We start from the raw sequence: 24882 nt of genomic DNA, 5'->3' as shown, positions 1-24882 counted from the left end.
ATCTAAAACTAGACTGTGAAATAATTTACAGCCTGGATATCCAGGCTAAATCAGGTTATGAGCTCAAGTTTCATGTTTAGCTTCTTGGCACCGTATTATTGCATTTATAGGGTTTGCTAGGTTCGTTGTTTGCCCCCATTATAATGTGTAGCACATACTCCTGTTTAAAAGGTTTCCCCCGTGCGTTGCAAGAAATACCCCTTTAACGTCATAGTCCCGACATTTTGGAATGTATGATTGATATGGCGTAATCCCCGTAGCCATTAAAATACCTATTAGATTAGAAAATGTGTGGAAAATTTTGTTAAGCGTATCTAAGCAAAGAATTTTGTTTGATTTTAATGGCAAAAGATTTACGCAATATTTGGTCTAGGCTGGATTTACACTTTCGAAGTTTGGTTTCACTATGACCCATGATTGACAGATTAGCGTTAAAACCTACCACTTTCACTTTTGTTTTCAAATACATCTTCCATCATAAAAATAATTTTATCAATAATTTATTGGAGAGAAACATAAGAAATATGATTCTTCTGATATAAAGTATTCATCAAAAGTGAATCGATTATATTTCTTCTTCAATCGAGTGGTTTTCCCCTTCTTGAATTGAAACTGTTATCATCCATTTAATAACTTTCTTCTGAAACCAATATCAAGGGGTGAAAGCGAAAGTGAAGTACAAACGTTCTTGTAGAGGAGGGAATATACTGAAGTGAAAGTTGAGGCGAAATTATAGTTGTATGCGACCAAATGCATTTATTAGCATCCGCATGAGGAGCGGTAAATACCCTTCGCCAGGGTCATATAAGGGCAATACCTCTTAGGCAATACCTCTTAGGTATTATTGTGATATACGTAATATTTAGATGGTAGTTCTTTGTTTTTGTTGGTTGCTATGTACCTTTACCACTGTCTAACACTGCCTGGCTAGTAGGTTTTCGTTATTTTTATTGTGGATTGCGCTTTAGCGCCCTGGGTAAGGGGCACAATTGGATTTAAAAATTTGGAGGGGGGTTGAAACACCGTATTGTCTCATCTATTCCGACGGATCTTTATCACTCAGTGGATATAAAAACTTCAACAACACGATTCCAACGGGGATATGCAATCTACTGCGTGTTTAAGAGCTAATGTGGCAGTATTTTCATTAATTTTTCAATAGCGTTATGTTTAACTTGGACTTTTTGTAATCAAATTTCCCAGTGATCGAGTACGTGATTCGGGGTGAAGGGAAATTACTGGACCAGAGATTTTAAATTTGTTAAAAATTGGATTTATTTGACTCGCTTACGTTATGGCTTATATTGGATCCAGTTTGTTTGAAGGAGTCGTATTGTCAGAAAATCATATGATTTTTATCGGTTTCTGTTGACCCCTTTCTTATTGATGAGATATCATTTTCGTATATCGGAGATTTTAAATAAGATTACATTAACATAAGGAGAATAGAAAGTCTGCAATAGTATGGTGTAATATGAAATTTTGTAACGTTTTTATGTTTTGATGTGATCTGGATTAGTCGTCAGTTGAACTTTGTGACAAAAGTTGTTTTTTTGGATTCTATGTTATTTGGATGGCGTGCAGTACTAAGTTGTGGGTAGAGTTTGAAAGACATTACATTAGTGTGTGAACTTTGATATCACATAAGTTATTGGAAAAATCATTTGTGGATGGACACTTTGAGACTCAAATTTCGTCCAACGTAAAGGGAAAAATATTGCTCCTATATATAGTTCTTCAGGTTAATTTAAAAACATAGAACGAAATTCCCCCATGGATGCAATTTAGTTTTAACTATGCCCTTGGTATCACCCTGGCAATACGACTTATTTGTCATGCAAAAAAGCAAAGATCGTCGTGTGTGATGCATAGATGCTTTTATATTCGTCTTAATAAAACACATAATATTTTAAAACGAGTTTTTCATTTTCATTTTCAAAAAACGAAATTTCCTTTTGAAAGGACTTACCGCAAAGCAGGGTTTTTTTTGACGAAGTTTAAGACCCTTTTCAAATGAATTATTCAGTGAAGACTTCTACTTCTTTCAAATAGTCTACTTTTGAATTGATTATGATGGAGGAAATAAGACCAAATCTAATATGTGACATGGGGAATGTTATACATAGCAGAAGTGAGAACGATGAAGATTGGTTTGTTTTTATTTGTGTAGTGGAGATTCTTGGCTTGGTCTTTGACACACACCTGTTGGACTATAGTAGGAAGCAGACACAGGGGTGTGTCACAGACCCGCTGGGAAATTTTGGCAAAAATTTCGTCCCGGTGACCAAATACTCTCCAATTGTTCAGCCTTACTGGGAAACTGACTTAGATTTCATCCATATTCGTAATTCATTGTTAAAAATTACATTAAAAAGCCGTTCCAACTAGATTGTTCAAGTTGGGAACAATACAATGGAAGAATTTATCCCCGCTGTGTGAAAAAGACTCACTGGGGTTGTGAGACAGGGGTGTATTAGCTAATCATTCAAAAATTTTAAATTTTTCTCCTGACGTTGATGCGATGTGAGCCCAGCAAAGTTTTCTATTTACAAAATATAATCTTCAGTTTTTATCCTTTATTACCGAGACGATTTTTAGGCCATTTCTCCAAGTTGGCAGCTCGTTCGTGCTGTTCCACTAGGCCTGATACATTAAGTCGCCTTTTGCTGAAAATTTGATAGTGTTTTGGTCTTTGGACAAGACAAGCGTGGCCTTATCAATAAAGATCCCAAAGCACGTGTGAGGGCTTAATACCTTAATTTCTCTCCTTTTTAACGTGCTAAAGAAATAACAACACTAGAAAATAAAGAAATATTAGAAGAAAGATTTTAACAATTTAATGAAAAAAGAAGGTGAAAAATATAAAAAAGAAAAAAGTTCTTGTTTTTTCAATTTCCAAACTTTGTAATGATTCCACACACGACTTGTTGAAATGATGAGAATTTGTTGAATACACTGTTCTTCAAAAGAAGAGGAGAGAGTATGAATTCTGCTACAGAGTACGTGTCAAGCTGGTTGAAATCTATCCCTAATAACGTTGCTAACTTCTCAAGTAAGTATTTTTTTCTGGTGAAGCATATGTTACAAAGCAGTATAGAAAATCTAGTTATAAACTAGTTATAAACTTACACTACACTAAGGACCGATACTTTGCTTGGATATATAGTGCTATTGTTTTTATGAGAAGACGCGCTTGATCAGCACAACAGCATTATATCCTTTTTGATTATCTTCTTCGACTTTGGTCTTTGTTGTTTTTTTGTATCACACACCTAGGTTTAAAATTCTCGTCACCAAGTTTGAAACAACACAGTAGAAACATTTCTGCTGCTTTTTTAGGCGAAGGGTGAGGGCTTCCAAAAATCCGGTATTGAATGGTATCTCAGTATTTGACGGAAAAATGGCCGGTGTTTTGGTCTTAAAAGGCCGAATTTTAGTTTTTCAATATTTCATACCCTCGGTAGCTTCTTCATTAGTTGGTGAAATTATCTAAAAATAAAACCTGGTGAAATCTTCCTTCACTACTTCTGCTACTTTTCTGTCCACTAGAGATCATCTACTTAAAGCACTGTGCAAGCTAAAGAGACTCAGCTTTTTCTCTTTCTCTTTTACATCCATTCCAGTCTGACTGCTTTATAACTTCTTTTCGTGTGATAGTAAAAGAGCTTATATAGAAATGATGAAAAGATTGTTCAATATATGAGAGAACTAGAAAACTTTCTTTCGTTATCAATATGACGCAGTGGTCGCTTATGTTAACAAATTGTTGAGAAAAAGAGGTGTGTTGAATAAAGTTGTTAGTGAGAAAGATAGTTTCTTCAGTAGAATGTATGTAAGATAACTAGATATATCGCTTAAATTGGTTAACATTATGAAGGTATGGACAAAACTTAAACGGATATTTTGACAGAAAGCCAGCGAGAGTAAATCATTCATCATCATTCTTGGTTCTTCCCTGTTTATGTGTGTGATAAATTTTCCCGGGGGGGGGGGGGTACTTAGGCAAAAATGGGTGCTGGGTATGTGCGTGCCTTAAGGGTAGGGTTTTTCACCCTCCCAAAGTCTCTCTAAGGGTTACCAAAACAACAAAAGTCAAAATCAGTCTCTCTAAGGGTCGGTTTTTTCACAAACTCGGGTCAAAGAAAAGTGAAAAGTCAAAAAAGTGAGAACATTTTTAAAAAAAGTGAGAAAATTTTTCAAAAATTAGAGAAATTTTTCGAAAATTGGAGAAATTCTTTTAAAAATCGAATTTCTTTGGCCCATTATAGAAATTTTTTGTGAAAAAGTCTCTCTAAGGGTTGGGTTTTTCTACACTGAGTCTCTCTAAGGGTCACCTTTTCACCAAAATTCAGTCTCTCTAAGGGTAAGGGTCCAGAGGTCTGGCACGCACATACCCGACACCCATCAATCCTAGTACCCCCCCCCGGGTAAATTTTCTACCGTTCACTTTTTTATACCTCATCTCATAACAGATCATCCATTCTGCGCATATCTCGCTCTCCTCTAAAGGACGACGATCTGACCTGGTTTTTCAGCCAAACCAATCAAAATTGTGTTGCCTTTTGCTTGAAAACGAAAGCGAAAGCGAAAGCGACTGGGTTCTAATGTTTATGTTTACGATTGGCTTTTGATTTTGGTGCCATTGTTTTGTTTTAGCCAATCAGCGCGCTTATTAATGGCGGTCTGCCAACCTGGATAGATTCTCTTAAGGAACCATGGCCAACAGATTGCATACGTGTCAGCCCTGAGTAATTAGAATCTGCTCGGAGATCACCTACAACTGTACCAGGTGTAAAGCTAAGAGAGCCAAGGATGAAAATAGACATCGGACGATTTTCGTGTGCGTAGTAAACAGACCAGGAAAATCTGACATTACGGTTGAACTAGTTGTATATGTGTATTGCTTCTTTCTATGGTTTACTTCCGTATTTCATTGACTCTACCTTACTTCCTTCCTGTTTCACTTAGAAAAAAGATTTATTGCAAGCGCCTATAGGCCCCTGCATAAAAAGCTCAGTAAGAGGTTGACATGTCATTTTAATAAAAAGGTAATTCTTTTTTATAGCCTTTTGTATGAAGCCATCCTCTTAATTAGATTGTAATCAATGACAAAACGGTTTATATCCTGCACAAATGTTTTTTATAGTATTAATTCATTTTTCTGTGGTCATTGAAGTGATGTTTTGATGCTTACATTCAGACAGATTTTTGTATGAAAGTTGTTATTGTAGAAACGTTTTGTAGCGTTGTACTGTACGTAACAAATGTTAATGTTAAAGTTACCGACTATTTTGTCCTTCGTATTTAGTTCTGAAACTTCGAGTCAGTATTTGCTAAAAATGTAGACTACATTAGAACGTATTGAACAGTGCTGGTTTTCTTATTATATGGATAGTTTGTTGATGGAAGATGTTGAATCGAGAAAATGGGAAAACAGTAAGACGAAACGGAAAGATTTATCATACATCGGCTAAACTTTCTCGTTTCCTAAAATATTTTCAACAAAAAATGTCCAAGTAACTTTAATTTGTTAGATGAAAGGTCATAGGGTATTTGTTGAAGTCAGTCCACTTATTCCCCCGGCATGCATACCCTATGAAAGCAGCTGACAGATCCTGGAAATGGGCCAGAAATGTTTTGCCGGGAATGCGAAAGTTTCTTTGCTAAAAAGTATATTGTTGTGAAATTAGCGAGAAAAATTGTTTTAGCAGAAATGAGAATAAGCAACAGTTGTAAGCGAATTGATCGTGATTAGATTTCATGAAGCAAGGTTAGATGGAAACCAGTGTGTGAAGTTTGAATGAGTTGTCGAAAGCTTGTTTACGAGATTGTGGTTCGTCAAAGGAAGGTGTCTCATATGTTTTTCCAGCAGAAGGAGTGCTGTTATTTTCAAAACAGATGAATATTGGATAGATCAGCTTCCTTCTCCTCATATGCGCTAATACACAGGTTGCAAAATTTAAGTCTGAAGACAAATTACGCTTTTACTCTTTTATTTTTATGTGCTTGTTACATGACATTTTGACATTTATTTCTGATTGGTTCGAATTTATTGACACTAATAAAGTTAACAGCTGTAATTTGTAAAGCAAGTAACATGGGAATAAAATCACGTGAACTTTTTCGAGTAATCACATGTTTTGACTGCACTGATATAATTTTGCAACCCGTGTATTATCATACCGAATATTATGATATCCTTCACTAAAACTCCTTGCGTTCAACCCTTTTCGTTTCTTTCTTTTAGATCGTAAGCCACTTTCACCGCACATTGAAGAGAGGCTAGACTTCAATAACCGTGCTACACGGTCTACTGGCAACGTTGCAAATACTAGTTCAGACTCTTATTCAGAGGTCACTATAGACCAAACAAAACAACCAAGCAGATTCGTCAATCTCGAAAGTAGTGACCGACTAACGAAATCGTACAATTCTGACCAATTAGGACCAAGTATAAAACAAATGCGAACACATCGACGTAATCTTTCTCACGAAGACGTTTCAATATTTCATCGAAGCTCAATCGATAATTCTCGAGAAACACTAAACGGACATTCGAGTGCAATGAGCGATAAATCGAGTCGTTTATCGAATTCCTCATCGTCGATATCGAATAGAAGCGAAGATGAATCGTTTCCACCGAGAATTAATCTAGCGACAACCGACTATTACAGTCGTGTAAGTACGACAACAGACCCGAATAACGACGAATTGCCCGAGGGCTGGCAAGAAGTGAAGGACGATTCTGAGACATATTATTGGCATATTTGGACGGGAACCATTCAGTATGAACGACCCACTGCTCTTATGGTTAGTTTGAACGTTACAACATATTGAATAAATGTGTTTTCATATCAGGTCAACAACCAAATCGTAAAATGGGGAAAATTAAGCTTTGATATTCTTATCAGTAAAATCTGTATTATGATATCAAAGCATAGTCAAAAATAAAGAGGACATTATCTTATTGAGGTGGTAAAGGCCTTGAAATTATGTCGAAAGTTATTGAAAAATGAAAACTGTCTCGATTCTCACTTCTTACATTTGGACCCTCTGTTTTGATTACGAGTCCTTATTTGCGATTTTTTCGATTTTCGGATATTGGCCATGTTTACAAATGAGTGGGGAATTCACAAAGCAAAACATTGAACTCGATGTTTTACTATGTTTTGTACATAGAAGACCAGTTGGTTTGATTGAGGGTGAAAACTTCCCTTTGAAAAGAATTTAATAAAAACTTCATAAATCAGTGAGAATGAGAAGGTTTCTTTCAAGAATCAGAAAACAGGGCACATTCGATTATGAGCTGAATACAGTGCAGTTGCTGACTTGTTGTTTTCCGGTATGCGATTGATTGATTGATTGATTGATTGATTGATTGATTGATTGATTGATTGATTGATTGATTGATTGATTGATTGATTGATTGATTGATTGATTGATTGATTGATTGATTGATTGATTGATTGATTGATTGATTGATTGATTGATTGATTGATTGATTGATTGATTGATTGATTGATTGATTGATTGATTGATTGATTGATTGATTGATTGATTGATTGATTGATTGATTGATTGATTGATTGATTGATTGATTGATTGATTGATTGATTGATTGATTGATTGATTGATTGATTGATTGATTGATTGATTGATTGATTGATTGATTGTGCAAAATGCTTAATCTCTACAAAATAAGGGGAAGACATTCAGAGACAATTGAGTACAGGCTTTAGGCTTATCAATATGAAATCAACCTTTTTTTCTTTTTCAGACGCCGACTTCATCATCTCGTTCTGTTTCACCTTTCAATTCTGAACCCAACTCACGCGCCACATCCATCACTGATCAAACGGAAAATTTGAAAATGTAAGAACATCGCTTTCTCACAACCTCTCAGTGATAGGTGTTATATTGTCCAACACGATTTATTCTTTACACGATTTCACAAACTAGCCATGCAACTGAACGTGGTCATGTACATTTATATTTCATCCTTTTCTTAGGTCTGCATTTTAGTTTTAAGCGACACATATGAGGCTTTTGTGGAGCAAATATTGATCATGGGTTTTTTCTCCTTTTCTTCGTAGATCGACTCCCTCACCGCGACCAGAAACTCCTGACACTATGAAAGCCAAAGTAAGTCATACTATAAAGCCATACTGGGAAACTTCCCCTGATTAAAGGGTCTCAGATTTAAACCTCTTTTTTTTAGAAAGAGATTTTTCTCTCGACTCTATTGCTTACAATCAAAGTGTGAATAAAAGTTTAGTGTGGTTTTCCAAAAGGGATGATGTTTCCTAGATGGTTTTTCTTACCAGGGACGTCTCTTTATCGACTTTAAAAAAAAGTTGCATTGTAGTTAATTGAATATATTTTACCTTTGTTTGGTCTACAGCAAATCATCAGTTTTCCAGTACATTCCATGGGTTGGATGGATGTAGAAGAGGATCTAATGGGAGCACAAATTATCGGCGAAACTGTTAATAATTGCATCACGACGCTCGCTAATCTCAGACATGATCTTCACAAAACTGAAGAAACGTGGGCTAATGTAAGGAATATCTCTTGTTAATAATTTCTTCCAACTTTTGAATGGATAGTTGTCACTAACAGAACATATCCGTAGCAATCAGCTTTTGTTTTGAGAGTTTTTCTTTTGACAATAATCTCGTTTCAAGGTATGAAGCTTTTCGTAGACTTGAGCTGAGGTGTTTCTAATTCGTGTAATATATAGGGGATATGACGATACGATAATTGTAATGGGATAACATTAGTTTGTTTAAACTATTCGGTCTGTGCTTCTGTCATTCTCCACTCTTTCTTAAACCAAGTTGTCTACCATACAAGAAAAAGTTTCCAAGAAACGTGGCTTATTTTTGTTACACATAGGGTGAAGATTTGAAATTAATACTTGAGGGAGAAACGTTGAAATTGGTTCATCCCGAAACAAAACATGTATACCACAAACAACCCATCGCTAAAATGAGAGTTTGGGGCGTTGGGCGTGAAGGCGAAGAAAAAAGGTAAGGGCGATGTCATTTCATTTCTCTCTAAGATGGCGCAACGAACTATACTTGCCTTGTTATAGTATTGGAGTATGATAATATTCCGTTGAAAATAATTTATTATTTGTTAACTTATCCCATGTTCTTATAAAATCGTCATTACAAAAACGCGTACATTTTAAAGCAAGTGATACCACCAAGCTTTCCTCGTCACATACATTAAATAAATAATTAACTTTTTTAGAGATTTTGCTTACATCGCACGTGATCAAACAACACAAAAACATAAATGTCACATGTTTCGTTGTCATGGTCACGTCTCTGGACGATCCGTCACCAACGCGTTACAAGCCATTTGTACCAGAGTTTTAGAAGAGAAAAAACGAGCCAAAGAACGCGAAAATTCGACCGTCAAACCACCGTCTGATTTGATGAGGCCGCCCTCCAAATGTAAGTGAAATTTAGATTTTATGATATATACGTTGTAATTGCGAATATGCAAAAGTCTGCATGCGTTCAACAAGAGCATAGATATAGTATTTTGAAAGCTATATACACTACTATTCCAAATGCTCCCCATTTTAAGATGTCTCAATGCAGTGGAAATATTTAAGTCTAATACACTATACACCTTTTTGTTTTGAATTATGATTAACTTAGTGATTACGAGGTGTTCCTAGCCCAATTTTCCGTTTTTGAATCAGAAGCTCTCAGCGTGGCTGAAAATATGTATTTACTCTGAGTTTTCATGAACTTACATAAGTTATTTGCCATCTGTTAAAGGGAGGTGGGAACGAATGGTGAATGGCGAAACGTAGCTTTCTGAGGGAGGACCAGCCTTTCGATACTTTTTAAATTAAAAGAAGCGCACAGCTCAAAGATTATTTAGCATATTGATAAATCGCAATTGTCAAAATTACTTACTTAATTTCATCAAATCTGCTTACGAAGGACTTGAAAGAAACTTGTCTACTGGAATAATTTATTCCGAAATGTTTCGCTTTTTCTTTAAGTTTGAAAGTCTAATTTCATTGAAAAGATTTTTAGTCCACACATCAAACAACCGCACATATTTTTTACATTATGATTTTAAGGTGTCAATCACCAGGTCTCAATCTTCTGTTTTTGAGAAAGAAGACCAAGATCTCTGCAATCCCACCATTTTTCTTGCACATACCTACAAATTTGAAATACTAGCTTGATGGATATTTACTAGTAGTGACCACAAGTTTTTTCATTCACTGCCTGTTGAGGATGGTTGGGGAAAGAAGGGATGACCATCTTTTCGATACTTTTTAAGCTAAAGAAACAGAAAGTTCGAGTGTATATTTAGCGTATTGAGATTTACAAGGTACGAAACATTATCTGTCGAAACTTCGAAATCTGTTGATTCAAGAATTTGGTTTACTCTTTTGTTGTTTTTTTTGACCTGCTGAGTTTGAAGCTGTGGTTACAGGGGATAACTGCCAGTGGTCGACTTCTTGAGGGGCGCCGATAAACACCGGGGTGCCAAAAAGTGCCTCTGATTGCCAATTTCAGCGCCCCTTTTCTTTTTTACCCCCTAGCAGTAGTAGCAGTTTTCAGCCCAAAAGAGGAAAAATATCCAAAAACTATCCTGCTCACTTTGACCCGCGTGATTCTTTCAAAGATGTTTTCCTTAATAGCGGGGGTGGATACAAACTATGAACCCCCCCCCTATGTGTGTCCCACCGCGCTTCTGGTCTCAAGGGATGAAACATTTTCTCCAAATAAAATTTCTGTATTTTTCTTTTCAGTATCAGGGTCGAATTTCAATGAAAAGGTTTATCCGGACCAGAAGAAGTGTTTCACAGCGAAATACGTCGGCAGCGCTGAAGTTGCAAAACCTTCAGGTACAAATATTTTCCGCTTTGATATCCCTCTTTTGTGTGAAGTATCCCATAATTCCTGTAAAAGACGCTTAAGAGGTTTGCGTGGTTAACTAAGAAACGTTTTTTTAATTTCTCTGCCCCTTTTTCTCGAAGAAGTGAGTAGGCGAGTAATTGATGTAAGTACACGTTTTTTTTTTTTAAGAAACACACTTTTAAGAAACATGAGGCTCAGAATGCCTAAAAACTAAGAAACATCTAAGAAACATGCTGAGGCTGAGAATGAGAAAATAACTTTTTATAATTCGGTTTCTTTTATGAACCTTCCAATCCAGCCTTCCATGAGGCTGATTATGTCAAAAAGTTTAGAAACATGTAAGAAACATTTAAGGCTCAAAAGGCCGATTTCTTAAGAAACATTAAGGCTGCTTGGTAAAACTAGTTTCTTAAAAAAAAAAACGTGTATGCCTGTATTTTCAAAGTAATTAAGGTGTGGCGTCAAGTAATTATATAGTAGCACCTGTATTTTTCACGTATATTTTCCAAGTATATCAATTCTTTGGCTAAATCTATCTTTTTATAAAGGAATTTCAACACTAAGAATCATAGTATACTTTCAAAGGACAGATATTATTTGATGGGAAGAAATTCAGCAGATTTTCTGCCCAAATGTTTTCCATTAAGATCATTTGATAATTTATAGAGAGGTTTAATTTAAAGAGACCCCTTTTATTTTTAGGCATGGAGGGTTTGAACAAAGTTGTGAAAATGCTGACGGAAGGGGAATCAACCAGTAGTTGGCCTTCAGTACTTTTAGAAGTCACTACCTCCGAAATCAAGACTATTGACTGTCTGGTAAGTAAAATGTTCTCCCGAAATTTTCTCCTTCCTAATAAACGATGTTTCAAATATATTCATCTAATATGGACCTCACATGAACGTATTCCTGACGTTTGAATACCATAGTCTGAATACCATAATCTTTTCACTCTATCTCATAATTTTGCTGTTAAAGGATGCGGAGGATTGAAGCTTTGTGAATTTACTTTTGTGTGGTTTAAAGAGCAGCCTACTTGTTTCGAATATTCTTATGTAATATTTCCCATAACATCTGCCTCATTTTTGTCTGATTAGGGCACACTAAGTAATGCCCCTACCAAGATACCTGCAGTGTATTCTACGTAAATCCTAAAGAATATTTATTTGGTTGCTATAGAAACAAGAGACAACAATGGAGCACCGTGTTCGATTTGTCACGTTTTTGGGTGTGGCCACAGACGAGAGGTTTGGTGCCTACATTGTTGCGGTGGCAAAAGACATGTTTGTATGCCACGTCTACTTTTGTGCTCCCAATGCTGGTACACTTACCAAAGCTATCGAAGAAGCAATGAAGGTAAAATTAATTGTTTGGCTTTACCTATGAGTAGCGAGACAGATGATATATAAAATACATAGCCCAATAATTGAAAATTGTCATTGATTTCAAGCAACTTTCTAATTCGATTTTCAAGGGGAATAGATTCTAATAAAGAAGCGTATCGAATAGCAGAGTGTCATTTATGAGATTAAGAGTATTTTTGACGGTGATTTTCAATATTATCGAATAATGGAAAGCGTCAATTGTAGTACTGAATAATTCATTTCATTTCAGTTGCGATTTGAGAAGATGTTGGACAGTCAACAAATACGTCGTCCATCATCAGATCAGCCAGCAGAAGCTCCATTGAAACTTCAACCTGTACCACAACCTCATAACCAACAACATCAGAATCAAGGAGGAATTTCTCCACAGCGTGGCAGTGTCAAAGAAAAGGTAGATTAAATGATGAACGGACTGCTACTGATTGAAAGAGTGGACCGGCTAACTTTGTATAGACGTTTTGGACGTCGTATGAATGTCGAAAAGACGTTTTGGACGTCGCATGAATGTCGAAAAAAACGTTGTGTGGTATCTCCTTAAAGGTGGTTTCGCCTTAAAGGTCTTGAACTGAATGTGAACTTTTCACTGTTCTGTAGCTTTGAAGACATGTTCTTAATCATCAATCTTCTTTCTTCCAGACAACCAAGATGTTCACAGGGATGTTCAGTAAATTCAACAAAGGGTCAGGGCGGCGAAAAGAAGAAGAAACGCCTCCGAATTCCCGCCCATCATCAATAGCGCCAAGTGCAAATGAACACGTTATACGATATTTTGGCGCTATTCCAGTAACCATAGGAACGGGCAAGGAACCCATTGAAGCGTCTGCTAAGGTATTGTTATGAATGGTTTCATACAAATTCTTATGTTATCAAAGTGATCTGAATGTGTAGCCTGTAGAAATTTAGTTTGGTCAAGGGAGAAAGGTCCTATTCCAAAGAGTGTACAATTTCCCCAAAAAAGCCTCTTCTACACTTTACAGATCATCTAAATAATGACGTAATATTTCGAGCTCCAACCCTGACCCTAACTGATAAGATCGAAATAATCAAAAATATCGAAAAGATCAAAAAGGAAAAATCGAAAAAGTCATCCTCGGAACAGTTTTCATTATTCTCCTGTGAGAGTGGTGCTCTTCAATAAATATTCCCTCATAAGTATGTAAGCCTTACTTTTAATCTTACTTTCAGCAACTGGGGCAAGGAGAAGCCATGCTTGGTTACCTAGAAGTAGATCAAGACTGTCTCACTTTATCAGATGCCCAACGAAGTGCTATTTCACAACGAATATTTGACGTAGCAAACATCAGCTACTGTGGAACAACAGGGTATGTTTCTTCAGTATCTTTCTATCGATCGCCCGTTCTTTTCCTTCCTAAACTAACTTTAAGGTGCTTAGAAGAAAGGTGTTTCTTCTGATACTTTCTACTGAGTTACAAGTTACATTACAATTAAAATAAGGGATCTTTGGGATTACGAGTCGGACAGGCTGGTGTTTTTGTTTTCATGTAGCAAAGTTGATCGAACGGTATTTTCGAAACAAACATGTACCCCCCCCCTAACTTACAATATGTTTTATCATTTCTATTTTTAGTGACCGTAAATTTTTCGGTGTCATCGTATCAAGAGGAAAGGGGAAATTCATCTGTCATGTTTTTCAAGAATACCAGGTAAAAACCTCCTACAACCTTCCAACTCTAATAAACCTCTGACAAGCCCTAGATTAACGAACATTCCAGAGGAAATTGATACGTTACACCACGCTCCTTTTGACTGGGTACTGCTAGAGACATGGGAACTCCGCGATCTATGTGAACCTATAGAAGCGTTTCAATCGGGTACAGACTCTAATCGTGGTTGAAATTTTCTTAAACATTTTTCATCGCTTTCAACTTTTTACAAGGTCTTGGGGTCAGATAGAGCTACCCGTCGCAACCCAGCTGGCACACGACGTTTTTTAGACGTTTATCTAACGTTCACAACGTCCATATAACGTTAGGTGAACGTTGAAACGCCGTTGTGTACCAGCTGGGACTCTTAATATTTCTTTCAATTTCTTTCTTTTCAGCCGAACACAGGATTAGAAATAGTGGATGCCATTCACAACGTTTTGTAGGTACCATGCCCCTTCCATTTCATTTTATGTATTTGTAAATTTTTTTTAAAACGAAATTTATTTAGGATAAAGATATTTTTTAAAACAATCAACTCTTTTTTTATGAATTTCCATTTTTCACAGTGGATAGAGACATCAGGTATTTACACAAATCTAATTCTTCAAAATAAAGATTCAGTGTTTTTTGCATGATATTTTCATGTCGATTCGTTCTTTCTGATTTTAACATTCATCAATTCTGTTGATGACATTATTATATTTTTGTCAATTTCATTTTTTATATTAGATCGTTGAAAATAGAAATTTCTAAGAGTCTAAAATGTATAAGGGAGCTAGAGGCTTCATGCGGTAATTGAGGATTCAGCATAGACCGAGGAGGCGAGGCTTCCAGGAGAAGTTCTAGATAAGAGGTTCAATCAAGATTTCTAGTGCGTGATTTACTCTAACTGACCTCATTGAGAGATACACTCCAGAATTAACCTCGCTTAACCCGTTAGTTAAAGTTAAGCTTTTTCATTTGATTTTCCAAATCTGTCTTTAAGCCCTGCTGACACTATTTTTAATAGCATCTTGCTCGGAAAGATTTAAACAGAAATTTAATTTTTGATAAATAATTTTTTTTGTTTTATGTAAATTAGAAATTTATTTTCATTATTTGTTCATGTAAATTACTTATATTGTCAGTTTACAATTTTTTCCTAAAAGAGAAACAAGCTATTAGAAATTACCAATAATTTAAACTGTTTCAGTTTCTTGTGAACTAGTTGGTTCTAGCTAAATCTCTAAAAGGAATGTAAAACCCGCGTAAAACCCATTCCTCAAACTGAGAAAACCCATATTTTTAATTTCCTCTAACTCTTAATAATTTTCTTTTGAAGAAACGAAAAAGAAAATTGATCAATATTTCATATTAGTTTTAATTTCTTTCTGTTTTCACGGTTAACCATTATTTTTCATCTTTTTTCAAAAACAAGATTTCATGAAAAAAGTAAATACGACCTTTCCCTTTCGCTTCTTATCATAACACTCCCTTGTTATTTTTTGTCCCCTTTCTTTTTCGACGACGAGAAATTCACAAGAAGCAAGAGAAAATTATAATAAGCCGCAGATGAAATTGGAAGTTGCTAGGTAGAAAGAAATCAAAGTCATAAACAGAGGTCGAAATTGTAAACTTCCAGAAAATGGATGAGATAACAGCGATGGAAGGATTATACATTTTTGTGGATTGTCTTGGAATATTTGCATCAATCTCAAGTCTTTTCATCTCAATCACAACTCACAATTTATCAAAAATATTCCGCCCCATATTCATCAGTTACGCTGCTTTTAATTTATGCATCACTATATTAAATTTATGCGATGACGTCATTCCTGATTTCCATAATGGTTATGGTGGAGCCGGTTACTTGCGGTTGTGCGTTCTCGGCTCCTCAACATTACTCACCATATTACACCAACTTTGTTTCACCTACGCTGAATCGCTTCTCATTCGTAGCACGACCGGTAAAAAAGGTTTATCACATTCAACAAGTCTACTGATGGTTGTTTGGGCTCTTGGTTTAACAGCTTTTGGTGGATTCCTTGCATTTGCAAAAGTGGATTTAGTGTTTGCAATCACTACAGTGTTATTTGTGACCATTTCTTTTTTCATTTTGACATTTTATTACATGAATTGCATCAAAAAATACCGAAATAACAGACTTTACTTGGAAAGTATTAGACAGCACGATATTAAACCGGTTCCTGGGCTCAAAGATCTCCGTTGGAAAGATATTTATATTCCAAGACTGGTGTTTATCTGTTATTACACCATGGCCTTTCCGTTTACACTTTATTCAACTGTTCAAATCTTTGGTGGTAATTTCCAAGCCTGGTGTGCATCAAGATCAATTTATTTACTGATACATGATATCAATTATTTGTTGTTTTCAGGACTTTGTTTTTATCTGAAGTTGATGGATATCTTTGCTAAATTACCAAGACTTCGTTAGGTTTAGTTTTATTTTCTTAAAACAATTGTAAATATTTAATTTGCGTCAGAGGAGGTGCTCAGACATACCCCCTCTGTCACAGACCCGCTGGGACCCAAGCCCCACTGGAAAATTTGGCTTACATTTTGTCCCGGTGGGGAAAATACCCTAAAATATCACCCCTGCTGGCAAATTGAATTAGATTTTATTCCCATTTGCAATGCAATGGAAAAATTGCACTCCAAAACAATTTTTGAGGACAATTGAATTGGAACAATAGAATTCCTATTCCCATTGGGATTAAGATTGGGATTAACTTTTATTCTATTATGGGAAAACATATCTACCGGGCTGTGAGACAGGGGTGTTAGACATAATTTCTCTGAAATTAAGTCTGTGCCGACGGACTTCAAGAAGTCCATCGCGCATGTCTCAATCATATGAGTTTATGTATCTGTGTTTTTCTGCGACGGAGACGGTTAGCTTTCAATTTTTCTACATCCTGACTGACTGAAGACGACAATCAGCGTCACCAAAATAAGTAAACTTATAATTACTATCCAAAGAATTGAATATGGAGAGCACATATTCTCATGTTAAAATTGAGCAGATCAACGGATTAGAAAATACAGATTAAAAGCTCACGGAAAACACTCGTCGTTAGGTCATCGCTATTTTTTACGACGTTGCTAGCATTAATATTCGTAAAAATCATTTACCATAGACATTTTTATTGGTCATTTTGTTTCACGTGGTAAATTTCAAGCTCCTAATATTGCATGTAAAATTAGTAAAATATTTTAAAAATTTATTTTCCATTCGAAATACAGTCTTCTTGTACCAGTATGCAAGATTATGTTCTTAGCTGTAGACCATACACTTAAATTTTGACTTATCTGAAAATTGCAATTGAGAAAAAATAAAAAATGAAAGTTAAAACCACTCCACATTTGTTGAGTCTAAAAGTTCAGTGCAGCATACCGAAATATGTTACAATTTTCACATTCAAAAAATTCGTCTTCTACATCTGTACTTTTCAGAGCGTTGTCCACCATTTACATTTTTCATACAGAAAAGTGCAAAAACTCGTGATGTTATGCTTACTGTGAATTTTCTTGTATTTTCTTTGGTGAGAAAATGCATAGAGTAGAAAGTAAATTGGGTGAAAAATTTTCTTAAGATACAGGATTATACACGATTTCTTTTATAAGAACATCCAAAATTTTTTAAACCTTCGGATGTTCTTAACTACGTATCTAGAAAATGTCAATTGCGGCATCTTATTAAACAGTGATACAATTAATAGCTTTTGCTTCATTGCTTTGAAATTTTGATATCTTCATTTCTAAAACATGCTGATTCACCTCACCAATAACTTGCATTATATAAGTGGAAAATTTAGTGTAGAAAATTAGTACATCAACAAGAAAGTGTAGAATTATGAAACCTCAAACAACGAGGAAAAATATCAGCGTAATGAGGTGGCAGATACACGCTTTTTTTATGAGAATATACTTTATAAGAATATTCATGATGAAATTTACCAAAAGATTAAGAATATGCTAAGAATATCACCATCATGGAATTTGGCTACTAAATCTAACAATGCAGGACCGGCGGAAGCGGACTTCAGCCTCCCCACTTTTGAGCAAATTAGATTTTTTTCTCAAATTCCTCACGAATTTTATCCCATTTTGAGCCTTCAGCCTTCCCACTTTTACGGTTGCCGGGCCGGGCCTGGAATGCCATTTTTAGACCATTTTCAATTATAAATTGCCAATTACCCCCAAGTAAAGACTCACTCCTTTCAAAAAAATCCCATTTTATGCTTGAGACGTATGTACTAATGTTAAATCTGGTCTGAATTAGGATCCTAACCTAAGAATGCTGTATAAATATATTAGGACGATTTTTCCCAAAAAGTTAAGAATATACATTATGAAATAAAAAAGCACCATTTTTATAAAAAACAGTATATTGTTAAGCTGTGTTTATTGTGACTTTACAGCTTTTATTATTTCTATGTCAGACATAGGATGACATTTTTGCAGCGTCGAGGTATTCCTGTTGATCCTGGAACCTTTCCATTGGGAAGTCAATATTCGCGGGATTTCTTCAAACAAAAAATTGCTTTCATACAAATGACAGATCATGCTTACAAAAATTACCCAGACGCCCCTATCGTTGGAACGTATGAATTATTTGGTCGTCATAGCATCGTGATTTAAGATTTGGATGCTGCTAAGAAAGTCCCGGTGAAAGATTTCGACCAATTTATGGAGAGAAGGCTGGCTTCTCTTAACGCTTACAACCCTCACCCTCACCCTTATTGAACAATCGATATTTACCAGTAATGTTAACTTAACTGCGTGGCCAACGAAGGAAGAGCGTTCGAGCTTCACTGACACCTTATTCACTAGTGGGAAATACAAAGCCATGGTTCCGCTTATACACAAAGTCATCGATCACTGCGATGTCTTTTTGGAGAAAAATGTGGGAAAAGAAATCAAAGCCAAAGAATTATTGAGAAACTATGCATTAGATGTGATTGTAAGCACAGGTTTTGGTTATGAGAGCGATAGCGTCAATGACCCTGAAAGCATCTTCAAGACGAATACAGACTTGATGGTTGGCAAAACAATGAGTATTAAAACTATTCTTAACCTTTTTAATGTTTGTATTCTTTCCAAGATTGTTGAGAAAGTTAGATTGGCCTTTATTCAACCAAAAAAGCGAGGATTTCTTTGTGACTGCTGTCAGAAAAGCAATCAAGGAACGCCAGGAAAGTGGGGAGAGACGCAATGCTGTCAGTAATACTTGTCTCGATGTCCCGTTTGCGTTGTTGGTTTCGGACATGGTCCGAGGAATTATGTTGCACAACGTTTTGCCTTAATGGAAATGAAAATTGTGGTGGTTCGCGTATTGAGCAAATATCAAGTGATCACGTGTTCCAAAACTGTGGAAGGTTTGATTCCCGACCCAAGATCACGATCTCAATCTCCGAAAGGTGATATTTTGGAATAGTCTCAGTATTGTTGTGGATTATAAGAAAACCTTTTAACCGTTTTCATCATAAAATTTGAAACTGTATTTTCTCACCAGATATCTTTTAAAAGATTTTGTAAATAAGTATGAAAAGAGATTTCACTTCAACATGATACAACATTTGATGATTGCCATGGTTACTTTTTAATTCGCTCTGAATAAAATCCTGATTTTTGATACTCACGGTACTTGAAAGCTTCGCAGAAACACTTTAAAAGAATGCATTTCTCTAATAGCGCGTCAAAATTTTAGAAATATAAGTCTCTTTGAAAAATTTTCAAATTTTGTGTCAGGCGACCTTTCACTAGGGGGGGGGTTATGTCCAAGCCAAAGTTGAGGGTCTATAAATAAATTTGCTGTCCATTTTGGTATGAAGAAATAAGGTTCGTTGTCATTGTGAGAGATTCGATATTTTCTGTGTAGCTGCTCAAATAGATCCCACAAAATGTATTCAATTGATTCAATTGAAATTCGAATTTAATTTAAATCTACACCAAATATCGAGCTAGCTGATTTGACACTCTAAAGCAATTTGGGAAATAGAATTGCGTCTTATTTGAGCAGCAAATGTTTGAGATTGAAACATGTATCCTACACAAAAAGGGATTATTATGTAAATCGACTTTCGGTCGTCCCCTATAAATGGTGAGTTCCCTTCAAAATATCTCTTTGATACGAATCAGTATAGATCTGATATCAGCCATCATGATTTTGAAACTTTTGATCGTCACATTTTGTTTTGTTTACACAATTCATTGCCATGGTTACATGGAAAATCCACCTGCTAGAAACAGTATGTGGAGATATGGATTCCCCAATCCTAAAAACTATGGAGATAATGAGCTGTTTTGTGGAGGTAATCGTATAATTTTATAAAATGGGTTTGAATATTTGAAAAGAGCCTTTTAATTTGGTGCGTAAGTGGTCCAGACCCCCGTCCGAGAGACCAAGGCTAAATACTCATATTAAGTAAATTCCTTCACTTAGGGCAACTCATGTCACGTGGCGGGTAATAATTAAAAATACATCTCCCCCTAGTAGGATCAAGCATATTATACGTTGGAGGTGAACGTAACAGAAGGAGCTTTCCCAGAAAAAGTCAACGTTTTTCGTTTATCTAAAACAATTATGTCAGTTTTTTTTCTGTGTTTTTCTAGGTGCCATGGTGATGAAAAGAAACGGTGGGAAATGTGGCGTCTGTGGAGATCCATACCACGCTAAAGTTCAACATCACGCGTGAGTCTTCATATTATACTCAGCTAACCTGTATCTCTACCATATTGAATTATGCCAATGAATATCTGTACAGAAATTGTTTATTGAATGGCCCACACACTCCACGTTGTAAATCTTTATAAATTGAGACTTTTAAAGTTAGAGATATTTGAAACAGACACTAAACAGTCTACTATAGCCTTTCTGCCCTTGTGAATTTCAAAACCAAATATGGTGTCTTTCAATATTTACCAAGTTTGGATGATTAATATTTTCATCTAGGGATGGCGGTCGATATGCCAACGGTATCATCACCAGAACATACAAACAAGGACAAGTCATTGATGTCGATATCTACTTAACAACCTCTCATCGGGGTTATTTTGAATTCCGTATCGGGGAATTCGATAACAAGAAAACTTCAGGAAATGCGATCGGCAAATTGAATGGTCACCTCATGGAAGTGGTGAGTTGTGAAAAAATCTATAGTTTAGATAAATCTTTTATGATGCTTGATACGTATCTTTTAAAGAAGTTCTCCCAATAAAACATTAACCTACCTATATTGGTTTTTTACTTTTTAAAAATTTCTAGTAATATCTTAGTCTTTTAGAATATAAAGATCCAAAGTCGATTTTGTTTCTTCAATCGAAAATTGAGAATACATGGGTTGCAAAATTATAGCAGTGCAGTCAAAACATGTGATTACCACAGATATCTGTAAAGCCCGAAGGGCTAGATTTGCGGCTTTTATCGAAAAGTGAAGCCTAGGTTTGGAAGGATTTCCTACCAAAGTCACGTGACTAAAATATGCAATTTCACCGGTTTGAGAGATGTGAAATAGCGTTTGCCGCCTACGTTTTTTGATCTCGCGCTCCGAAAACAACTAAAATGCTAGATCCTATCCATCGGTACGAAATTTAAAAAGTCAAATTTTTGCTTCACTTTTTTTTGCTGGAGAAAGCTTAAAGTTGCCTATCTAGCCCTTCGGGCTGAGATATCTGTGGTGATTACTCGACAAAGTTCACGTGATTTTATTCCCATGTTACTTGCTTTACAACTCAAATTTAATTACTTTATTAGTATTGATAAATTCGAACCAATCAGAAATAAAGGTCATTTAAGAAGCACATAAAAATTTCGAGTCAAATTGTGTTAAAGTATAGTATATATTTTTCTCCACAAGGTCTCTGGTCCCGTCTCTGCTGATGGAACTCGTTTCCAGGTTCTCAAATATGGTCGCCAAAAACTAAACATGAAATTGAAATTGCCTGCTGGTTTGAAATGTAAACGATGCGTTTTACAATGGTGGTACCGAGGTGGAAACACTTGGGGCTGTGATAAAGAAGGCTGTGGACTGGGTCATGGTGCACAAGAACATTTTGTAAACTGTGCTGACGTCAGCATCCAATGAGATCATGTGTAATTTCTTATAATATCCATGAAATAAGATCACTTATAATATTTACTTAGAATCCTTAGAAATTACTGTGTTTTCCCCTTCACAATATAGGGAGACTTAAAAAGTTTATATCTTTCTTAGAAAGTATTTTTTAATGTACAATATGGCACAAGTAAGTTTGAATTGAGAATCAAAAGAAGGAATATAGTGTTTTGAGATCTTTCTTATCGTATATTTTTCGAGGAAATTCGAATCTTAGTATTTTTGTATATAGTATTATTGAAAAGAATACTTTACAATAAAAATCCTACGTTAGCTAAATAAATATTTATGACCTCCCTTTGCGTCCTTCTTGTCCACTTCTTACAATCCTGATACCACGTTTCCATCCATTTCATATTTAAAGAATTGTTTCAATGTGCTGTAATCAATGATTAGTAGGATGCCTACTGAAACAGTTTATTTATTTTTTTTTTTATTTTATTTTTTTTTTTTTTTTTTTTTTTTTTTTTTTTTTATTAATTGTCTTTCAGGCTCTTCCATATTTTACAATGGCTATTCGTCCTATGTAAAAATAATCATATTTAAATAAAAAGATAATTATATTCTATGAAAAAAAATATGCTGTAGAAACAAAACACACAAAAAAAACAACTCAAGAATACTGACAGAGCTCACAAAATTTCAGATTATAAAACCGTAAAACTGTAGAAACAAAACACAAAACAAAACTCAAGGATACTGACAGAGCTCGCAAAATTGCAGAAAAAAAAACAGAAAGTATAACTTGTTGGTGTTGTAGTAGTTGATTAGGAAAAGTTCGGTTGAGTTGTAATAGTATTGAAGTGGCTAATCCTGCGAAAATTAAGTGTTGATCAGACCACCAGACTAAAATATCAAGTAAATATTGTAAGGTAAATATTAATAATATAACCACAAGACCTCATGATCATAGAATCTACAATATATTGGCTTGAAATAGGATAAACTGGCACGACCCGAAAAACGTTGCTAAAACTTGAACATGATGAGAAATTGTAGAGTTGAATACTGCTAACTCGAACGAAGAAAACTAAGTAATGTATAGATTGCTGTGAGGTTACCGATTGTAAAAAAAAAAAAAAATTAGATATAACGTGTATAAAATATTGCCAGACTACGATCTAATAAATACTTTTTTAAAATATTGCGAAATTTTTTGTGATCAGGTTCTTCCCTGATCGCTTTTGGAATATCATTCAAAAGGCGACTTGCCTTGCCAACAAATAATTTTTCCGATACATTAGTCTCATATTTAGATTCAACTTCCTCAACATTACGAGTATTACGTCCAGCGACTCTTAATTTAAAACCTTTTAAGTACGATGGAAACTCATCCTGGTGAATCGATTTGTGTGCGAGTTTCAAAAGTTCAAAATTAATTTGCTGCTGGATCGGTAACCAACCAAGCTGTACTACATCCTCGATTGTAGAATATCTCAGCGTCACAAAAGCTGCAATTCTGCATAGCAGTTTATCAAGTTTTTTCAACTGGATTTGTGGTAGGTTCCAGAACAATGAACAACAGTAGTGTAACTTCGATATAAGAAGGGCTTCGGCCAGTTGCTTCCGCAGACGAAAAGTTGCTGTACGACGAAGATAGCGTAGCACGTATAATTTTGCGTAAACTGATTGACAGAGTTTATCGATATGAGTTTGCCAATTTAGATTTTGATCGAATTGGATGCCAAGAAGTTTATAAAAGTTTTCTGGTCGTTCCTGATCGAACCTTTCGGATAAGTCGATACTGTTGGTTATAAGAAATCAAAAAATCAAAAGGGAGCCTTGAAATATCTAAAGCACTTAGGTTTGTGAAAGGTGAAATTTCAACGCCACCCAGCGACACCTCTCATCGTGCCATCTCCTCGGGGTACCTAAGGCACTCCCGAATGGTCGCATGACGCTTGCACCCTAACGTAAATGTTTTTTAGGTTTTTTCGAAGCATTCTGATATAGAGAATAAGATAGGACATGGTCAGATGGTCCCGCTTGTTAAAAAATCGAAGAATTTCGAAAAAACCTTTTCGCCCCATTTTGATGACGTCACAGAAATAAGAATTTGAATAACTTCTTTTAGGAGAAAGCTTTTGATTTCACCAAGGGTGTAAATCAATAAAAGGAAGCGATCCACGAAACAAAAATTAAAAACCTTTGCTGACGTCAGCAAATTAAAAAAAAACCCTTTTGGCTGAAATATGCAAGAGTCATGCGACCATTCGGGAGTGCCTTAGGTTCCCCGAGACGCCATCACGCCAAATTATTTACTCCCATCACCATACGAACATTGCAAAAATCTCTTCTGTTTAGCTCTAATCACGCCATAACGCCTTTATTTTTCCCTATCACGTATCAAATCGCAACCACACAAACAATTTTGGGCATCGGCTATGGAAACAAATTGCACATTAAGGTAAAATTGTTACTACAACTTCATGGTCGAACTCTATTGAGAATAAAACTTATTTCCTCGTTTTTCGAAATTTGGAGTTCGGGCGAGAAAGTTGATTTTGGGCCATCTCTTAAATTTAATCGCATATTTCAATTTGACTCGGGTTTAAAGACTTCCAGGCTCTATTATGAGCCTTATTGGACCATTTTTAAGTTTCATGTTAAAACTCAAAGTTAACACTCTATCCTTCCAAACTACTAGAACAGTTACAAATCGATTGTGGTTATACTTCCCGGTAAATTTCCCTTTTTCTCAAATATTACGACCATGATTGTACAACTTCATCATAATGGAAAAGTATATTTAAAACTTTACCATCACTGTATAATGTTCACTCAATTAAAAAAATAAACGTCAGTCAATAACTTGTTC

At 35.5% G+C, this 24882-nt stretch overlaps 2 protein-coding genes across 2 annotated transcripts in view; both read left to right on the top strand.

Moving 5' to 3' along the window:
* LOC136807473 (uncharacterized) overlaps window positions 1-15124 on the top strand; it is a 31893-nt gene extending 16769 nt beyond the window's left edge. Inside the window, exons 4-17 of the mRNA XM_067064053.1 lie at window positions 6248-6810; window positions 7778-7872; window positions 8094-8142; window positions 8402-8557; window positions 8896-9029; window positions 9256-9461; window positions 10787-10882; window positions 11598-11713; window positions 12075-12251; window positions 12510-12671; window positions 12917-13108; window positions 13466-13602; window positions 13869-13944; window positions 14343-15124. Of these exons, the coding sequence (XP_066920154.1) occupies window positions 6248-6810; window positions 7778-7872; window positions 8094-8142; window positions 8402-8557; window positions 8896-9029; window positions 9256-9461; window positions 10787-10882; window positions 11598-11713; window positions 12075-12251; window positions 12510-12671; window positions 12917-13108; window positions 13466-13602; window positions 13869-13944; window positions 14343-14390 (2207 nt within the window). The 3' untranslated portion in view covers window positions 14391-15124. The remainder of the gene's footprint in view (window positions 1-6247; window positions 6811-7777; window positions 7873-8093; window positions 8143-8401; window positions 8558-8895; window positions 9030-9255; window positions 9462-10786; window positions 10883-11597; window positions 11714-12074; window positions 12252-12509; window positions 12672-12916; window positions 13109-13465; window positions 13603-13868; window positions 13945-14342) is intronic.
* Window positions 15125-20032: 4908 nt separating this feature from the next.
* Window positions 20033-22347, top strand: LOC136807472 (uncharacterized). Its single transcript, XM_067064052.1, has 4 exons — window positions 20033-20261; window positions 20563-20641; window positions 20903-21086; window positions 21807-22347. Exons 1-4 carry the CDS (start codon window positions 20048-20050, stop codon window positions 22032-22034), a joined length of 705 nt encoding a protein of 234 aa, XP_066920153.1. The 5' UTR covers window positions 20033-20047; the 3' UTR covers window positions 22035-22347.
* The last annotated feature ends 2535 nt before the right edge of the window (window positions 22348-24882 follow it).

Source organism: Clytia hemisphaerica, unplaced genomic scaffold, assembly GCF_902728285.1.
Source record: "Clytia hemisphaerica strain Z4C2 unplaced genomic scaffold, Clytia hemisphaerica genome assembly, whole genome shotgun sequence".
NCBI lineage: Eukaryota > Metazoa > Cnidaria > Hydrozoa > Leptothecata > Clytiidae > Clytia > Clytia hemisphaerica.
This window is presented reverse-complemented; position numbering and strand designations above follow the sequence as displayed.